Source organism: Gastrolobium bilobum, unplaced genomic scaffold, assembly GCF_033153095.1.
Source record: "Gastrolobium bilobum isolate Gb01-03AN ecotype WA unplaced genomic scaffold, APGP_CSIRO_Gbil_v1 utg19567, whole genome shotgun sequence".
Classification (NCBI taxonomy): Eukaryota; Viridiplantae; Streptophyta; class Magnoliopsida; order Fabales; family Fabaceae; genus Gastrolobium; species Gastrolobium bilobum.
Genome location: NW_026897080.1, coordinates 139,332 through 147,407, shown reverse-complemented (window position 1 = coordinate 147,407; position 8,076 = coordinate 139,332). Strand labels below are relative to the sequence as shown.

The window sequence follows — 8,076 nt, the reverse complement described above, 5'->3', positions numbered from 1 at the left end:
AGAAATATAAACGCTGATGTATCTTTATTTATTAGTTATTACATTTTCTCTTTGTATTTTGGAAGCAAATCCTATTTGTAGCCTACTTATATTTTATAGACAATAGAGCTGAAGTCCGCTTGAAAAAATCCAAAAAGAAAAGCTTGAAGTAGAAACGTAAAAAGAAAATTGAAATGCATTGTGTTTATAATATGCACATATTGTATATGTTCATACATTTATAAAGCTTAAGGACACGGTTGAAAATTTAAACTACGATTTATTGATCCTTGAAACATTTGATTTTGAGCTTCGAATCACCAATTCATCACAATTACAAACACGATGGACCATTTGATGAAACAAAGAACATGGTGGCCTTTTATAGCTCTTTGAATTAAATAATGTATTGCTGGCTGAAATGTGAGTCTTGACGCAATACAGGAATCGGAATAAATTCTGTTAGAGTGTTACTTCATTGTCTTCTTGTTTTTATTTACTTGAATAGACAACGATTGATGAGATAATTCTTGTTCTTATTTACTTTGAATGACAGCGCTGCAGCCTTGAATAAGGTTTTTTTTTTTTTTTTAGCTTCTTATATATTATCATAAATCGTGTCTGCTGGGAGAAGAATAAAAGACAGCGGAAATATTTTTCTCTAATGCTAAAGATCGCTACTTTCATTTTCAAACAATAGTTTTAAGTTACAAAACTTGTAACTTCACAAGAAATACATGAAGACACTTAAATACTGCAATAAACTCACATAACTTTGTAAAGTTTAAAAACACAAAATTAAACATTTAAACTAAAAAACTAAAACTGCCCCCAACACTTCCTGACATTTGAATTAAATTAAATTGACACATTATTGTAACGGTGTCTACATTAATACGATAAGGCGCATAATTTTTTTCTCTATCATGATACCAGTGACGCATGAGGATCCACATGCTTTATATAAAATCAAATGGCATCATTCCACTTCAGTGGACCAACTTTCTATGCAATTCTACCCTCATAAACCATGCTTAATTAGAACCCACTTCAGTGGACCTTTCTGGAACTCTGCCCAAAAAAAGCTAAAGATAAACGTAAGTATTACAATTTATCTCACAATGATACGAATTTTGATAAATGTTCACTAGTATTCGCTAGCATGACGATTGATGCACATAGGCTTCAAAGGATCCAATAAACACATGCAGTGGCAGTGCAATAAATTAAAAGTGGAACGCTTAGCTGCAAGCCTCTCAGGATGCTTCAGGGCCAAGTTGCCAAACCATTCACTGCCAAACTTTGTCTTAATTGATTATGAGGAGCAGGCAACATCTGCTACTCAAGTTGTAGCACATGGAAAGTTATTCCTTTATAAATTCAACAAAGCCATGCCTTCTCTAACACAGCATGCTTGTCACCACAGTCCACTACAAGGTATATAATAAAATGTTTTTTGGTTTGCATTTAAGTCAGATGGTTATGGCTGGTGAGGTTTAGATTTATATGACATGTGGTAGACTAGCAACTGAACCCCTCCAACACACACATTTATTTTGGAATATTAAGAAGTTAGCATTATGCTGACAATCATTCGGGGCACCCTTAACTACTAAAGGAAAATTATCATTTCAGTCCTCGAAAACATACATGCTTTGTCAATTTAATTTTATCAATTAATTGTAACTTTTTATTAACTCCGAAGCTGCTGTCTATCAGAAAATATGATTCTTAGGTACATTGCTCTTGAAACGTAATGTTGTTTAAGGTGCAGATGAATGCAGAGAAAACGCCAGAAGACAAAATTAATCAGCTACAGCTTCTCACCTATACGAATAACATGTGACTCCTGTACTGCTCCCTTTACTTTTCAATCAGCTCCTAAACTACTCTTCCCTTCCTCTACTCATAACACAAGCCACCCACCAAACAGAAGTACCAGAACTTTTATGCTGTAATGTTTTCATTATACTAACATATCAATTTCCAAGGTGGAATAAACATCACTGTTGATTGCCCCCCTTGTCTCCTAATTAATATCAGTAAATACACTGTCACCACAACACCTCTTCCATTACTTAGTCACCTAAATGATAAATTATAGCAATTTGAGCAAACATAGTTCGTATGTCCCCCAATAACATTTCAGTGCTAGCCTAGATTCCAGGCCTATGAAGGAAACTTTTGGCTACAACTCACAACATGATTTGAGTTAGCCAGGATTATTTAAATCCACCCCGCTCTTATACTTTGAAGAAAGACATAAACTGCAAAATTAATTCAAATAGAAAACAACTTCAATTATACACACATCTCTTAAGAGATATGTTATACCATTGAATTATATACGATTGAATATATGGCATTGTTGATTCATTAAAAGGGTAAGCAGGGGAGCATATACCAGCAATGTCCTGTGTCCTATGTTTGTGTACTACCACGAATTTCTAAAACATCAACGTAGCCCATGGGATTAATTAAATCACTATAGTAACAGAAATGTTGGCCTAAAATGTTAGACAGCAATCGGAAAGATAGGGAGACCCACATTGTCATCACATGCAAATATAATACCCAAATATTTGGGTTGCACACTTATAATTCCAAGTTTAGGTTCTCCTTTACCATGGTCCCATAAATAGATTGAAGGCAAACTAATTGCTGATCAAGCATCTTTGTGTTTGGTGCACCTTTCTAGGTTAACAAAAAAGAAAAGATGGAAGCCATTTCTCTCTTTCCAAGTACTCATAAACCAATAAGGTCCATTAGCTTGCCCACTAGAGTGCACCCCTCTTCTCTAAGAATTGAAGCACTGTTGAACCATCTTAAACTTCATTACCCCCGGTCTGTTTCCAGCACCGTTTGTTTAGAAGCAGAGAATATTCAAAGTGATTCGGTTGTGCTTGCAGAGTTGTACAATTGCATGGAGGAACTCTTCCATTCTCCACAGACCCAACAAGCTCTTTTGCACTACCAGAATGGGAATCTAGTGGAAGAGGCACTATGTGACTCAGTCACATTGCTAGATGCATGTGGGACCGCAAGGGATTTATTGTTGGCTTTCAAGGAACAAGTGCAAACATTTCAGTCAGCCATGCGTAGAAGAAGAGGAGATTCAAGCATTGAAAGTAGCATTTCTGAATATGATAGCTTTTGGAAGAAGGCCAAGAAGGAAATTTGCAAGCTACTTGTGGCTTTGAAGCGAATGGAGAACAAAGTTAATGGTTTTTCTGTCATGGGTCAAGATCAGCATATAATATTCTTGGCCAGAGTTCTAAGAGAAGCAAGCACCATCACCATCTCTATATTTCGTTCTGTTTTGCTATTCCTGTCCATGCCACGGCTCAGGACAAAAGGGTCCTCCATGATCTCAAAACTAAAGCCCACGAGATTATTTTCTTCGGACAAAGAACAAAAGAACAATAATGTTGCAGACCTCAACATTGTATGCTCCCTCATAGGAAGAGGAAAACACGATGATGCTGAAGTTCAAGGTACTCTAAGAGTGTTAGAGACTCTGAATGTTAGTATTGATGACCTCGAAGGTGGATTAGATTGCATTTTCAGACGTTTAGTCCAAAATAGAGTGTCACTTCTTAATATGCTTGCTCATTGATTAGAACAATGATGAGTGAAGCATCAATCAATCCCTTGTAAATGTGAAGAGCGATCATGTAGTCCGCATTTTAAAGGATTTGCTCTCCACAAATCAATATATGTTTGAATGAGAGTATCCATCCACATGATTCGGAATTACATTATGTCTCCTCAAATTTTCCATATTATAGTACATTTTTATTTCTTTTTCTTTTTTTTTTTACATTCTCAATTTCTTTTGAACTTGAGAACTAAAAGCCCTTCTCTCAAATTATCAACTCACATTTGACGGATAGTTAAGATTTATGTAACTTTAACTCAATATTATTATATTTTAATTTGTTAAAAAATTATTTTAATTTATAAACTGTTAAAAAAATAAATTCACTTATTAGACAAATATTTATTACTTCACTTAATTACTTCTAATCATTATTAACAACTAATCTTTTTTTAATAAATTTAACTAAACTGTTTGGTTTGATTTGATTTAAGTTACAAGTACTGTTAGGACCGCTTTTCAGTAGTGTGCTTTAAAATACACCCTTCCATATATGATGTAAAACGATAATTATAACTATACACCTAAAACTCATATACTTTCCCATACTTATATTATTTCTGGAAAAGTAAAATAAAAAAATAAAAAAAATAAAAAGAAAGAAGGAAAATGAGACTAATTTGAATTTGTTTGCAAAGAAAGAGGTGTAAGTAGTAGATACATTTGAAAGTAATATTATCCGGAAGAAGAGACTTAATAAAGTGAAAAATTAACTGTAATTAAGCCTCAACTTCGAATGAGCGCCGGCTCAAAAGATACCTTTGAATTATTTGATATACTTAGTTACTGGAATGAGAAATTGTCTGTCCCAGTCAACACCCTTACGTTCCACCAAAAGAGGAGAATAAGCCACATCGTTATAATTTAGATCTAGGAGGAAGCAACACTGCTACAGCACAGCCACGTGCCAAGGACTGATGGGCATATTTGCCATAAGATGCCAATCAATTACTCGAATAGACACGCGTCATTCCTACCAGCAGGATACGCGTCCTCCTTCACGTACATCAAGATTGCTCAAGAAAATCGAGGAAAAGAAAATGTGAAGATTCTTCATATTAGTAACGCAATTATGCGAGCATGATTAAAAACAAAGGAGACATGAATAAGGAATCCATGCCGCTCGTGCATACATTATTAAACTCACTCATGGACCCATTGTTCTTGGAATTCTAAAAGCTTATCTATAGCTCAAATTATTGTGGATCTCAAGCTAGGTGATGACTAATGAAGATTTCTGGTTATCAACTCACGGAGAACAAGCCAGGTGTACACCTCAAGGCTCAAACCTATTTCACTACCCTTGTGGCCAATAGAATATCACATTTAATCGAGCATAATGTCGGGTAGAGATGTAACAAGTTAACCAAAATTGAAGGGAAACCCACATGCCCCACGTGTTGATCTATGGTGCTTCTTTTTTCTTTTTTCTTTTTTCTTTTTTCCCTCTGGATCTAGGAATGAACTGGAAGTGTCCTTTATAAAAAGAGAGTCCCAAGGACCTAGTAAGAGCATCCCAAAGTTGAGCTTCCATTGAAGAGAAACAAAAAGAGAAACCATGGCAAGCAAGTTTAATGTTCGCTCAATTAGTTTGCCTTGTAGATCTCATCCTAGTACTATTAGAGTAGAAGAGGAGCTGAGCAAGCTCAAAACTTGGGAAGGAACATCCATATCCACATCAGAGTCCATTGGCACTGGCTTGTCTTTGCTTGAAGATTTGTATATTTGCTTGGAAGGTCTTCTCAACATGGCATCAACCCACCAAGTTATTTCTCACCATCAAGGTGAGAAATGCGTGGAAGAGATATTGGATGGTACATTGATAATTTTGGATATCTGTGGCATCACAAGGGACACCATGTTACAAATTAAGGAAAATGTTCAAGCCCTTCATTCTGCTCTTCGAAGAAGGAAAGGGGATTCAAGTATTGAAAAAAGTGTTGCTGAATACAATTTCTTCACAAAGAAGATGAAGAAGAATGCCAAGAAGTTGATCACATCTTTGAAGCATATGGAAAGCAAATTTGGGGTATCCCCACTCTTGGATTTTGATCATCACCTTTGTGCTGTGCTTAGAGTGCTTAGGGAAGTCATTATACTGAACTTGTCTATCTTCCAATTCCTTTTGACATTCTTGACAGTGTCTTCATCAAAGTCAAAGGCAACCAAATGGTTGCTGGTGTCAAAATTGATGCACAAGGGGGTCATATCATGTGAACATGACTCGGAGAATGTTAACGAGTTGCAGTGTGTGGAAGCAGCTTTAAGTACCCTTCTAAATGAAGGTAGTAATGGTGAAAGGATGCAGACAACACATGAAAGATTAGAGGCTCTGGAGAATGCCATTGAAAATGTTGAGAATGGTTTGGAGAGAGTATTTAGGCGCTTGATTAAAACTAGAGCCTCCCTTTTGAACATAATCTCCCAATAGAGTAATTTTAGTGCCAATTTTTCTCTCCCAATCAGCATCCAAATTTTAGGGATCTGCTAAGGAATGAAAATTTTTACCTCAGCGATTGTACATGTAAACAATGAAATACAAAGAAATTGTGTACACTCTATTATATTTAGTTCTTACCTCTTGTTATTCATATTTTCTGAAAATACCAAAAGTTTACATTTAACTTATTCTCTGGCTGTACAATCTAAATTAGTCATACTGTTTGGCGCAGAATGTCCAATAAGCAAGGGGAGCAGGTAATTTTAGATCTAGGCTTTTGAAAAGAGACACGCAACAGCCAAATGCTTAATCCCAAGTTAATGTTTAGGCTTCAAGAAAAACATTGCTCAGACCTCTGCAAACATTTGAAGCAGCTTGAAGCTCAAATCCATTTCTCTGTCCCATATAGATGAAATAGGTTAATCTGTCCGCCTACTGAAAAAAAAAGGTTAATCTGTCTACATTTACAGTTTCACTTATTTCGAAGTTGAGAATTAGTAGTAATAGGTTTCATTTTGTATAGGTTCTGGCCTCAGCTTTTCTTTCTTGTACCCTACACTTCAAAAATTTAGATATGTTGTGTTTGACGTTATCTAATCTGACACTTCAATACTTATTGCAAAGACTCAAAAAAAGATAAATTTAGCATTTTTTACAATTAACATGTTGAAGAGTCGTGATCACGTGTTGTATCCTGTGTCCCGTGTCGATATCGGTGCAATATAGGTTATACGTATACAGTCAAGGATTTAGAATTGAGATATCATCGAGTACATAGGAATATACCTGATGCCGCCTTTTTTTTATAGTTAATAAATATTTGTGAAATAAAGAATAAAATGATATCTAGTAATTGCTAAATATCACTGGAGTCGCGAAAGATATGAAAATAGGTTAAGAGAAAGAAAAAAAATTAGGAACTACATTTTTTTTTCTCATATGTATTTTTTCTTTTATTGGTAAGTAATGTAGCCGTATATTATTTCATATGAATTCAAATATAATTCATATTTTAAGTTTAGTACTTTTCGTTAATAATTGTTGCTTTGAACAGCTTGATTTGACAGGTGTAGTCATATTTTTTAATAAAAAAAACCTTAATCACAACAAAATAATTAATATACAAGTTCCTTTTTTTTTTAGTATAAAATAACCTTTGATGTGACAATAATCATAATTTTCATTGTGATAATTTTCTAATGTTTAATCATTTAGAACATTTTTTTCTAAAAAAAAAGTTTTATATGAATCTAAAAATAAAAATCTAACTAGAAACAGTGCAAAATTAGTATTTTCCATTGAACTTCATATTTCCCAATTTATTAAACAGATTCAAAAAAATTGTTGTCATAATAGAACATTTATTTAAGTTGTGTGAATTCATGGTAGTGCATTTAAATTAAGGTGAAGTTAAAAAACCATGATTAAATTTTTTAATTATTGAAAATATGCATGAATAATTGAAATGAAATTTTAAAATATTTAATTATAAATAATATGTATGATTAGTTAAAAAAACTAAATTAGGGGGTGTATTGGATTGGATTTCAAAGAATTTTAATGGATTTTTTCCGGACAAAAAAATCCATTGGTATTCGATTAGGCTTTTAAAGGAGTTAAAAAAAAGTCATGTGGTATTCGATTAGAATTTTAAAAGATTATTTTAGAGTCCATCCAAATCTGTTAGTATTCAATCAGGATTTTAAACAAAGAAAAAACAATCTTGTGGTATTCAAAAATCTGACGATTTTAATGAATTTTCTATTGATGTGAATTTCTATTGGTGTGAATTTCAGAAAAAACAAACCAACAAGATTCTAATATAACATCTCAACAACAGCAGATTTTTTAGAGCTTTTGGAAGTTTAAAAAATAATTTTTCAAACTATGGGTCATGATTTTTCCTGGCACAAAAAAGTATGATTTTTGTATTAAAAATAACATAAAACCCTCAAACCACTTTTCGTTTTACATCAATGAAACAAGATCAATTTAAAGA

The 8,076-nt window shown here is 33.7% G+C and overlaps 2 protein-coding genes across 2 annotated transcripts; both read left to right on the top strand.

Moving 5' to 3' along the window:
- The first annotated feature begins 2,695 nt into the window (after positions 1–2,695).
- On the top strand, positions 2,696–3,595 carry LOC133303940 (uncharacterized). The gene has a single exon (XM_061503914.1). It carries the CDS (start codon positions 2,696–2,698, stop codon positions 3,593–3,595), a length of 900 nt encoding a protein of 299 aa, XP_061359898.1.
- Positions 3,596–5,195: 1,600 nt separating this feature from the next.
- On the top strand, positions 5,196–6,098 carry LOC133303962 (uncharacterized). The gene has a single exon (XM_061503934.1). It carries the CDS (start codon positions 5,196–5,198, stop codon positions 6,066–6,068), a length of 873 nt encoding a protein of 290 aa, XP_061359918.1. The 3' UTR covers positions 6,069–6,098.
- The last annotated feature ends 1,978 nt before the right edge of the window (positions 6,099–8,076 follow it).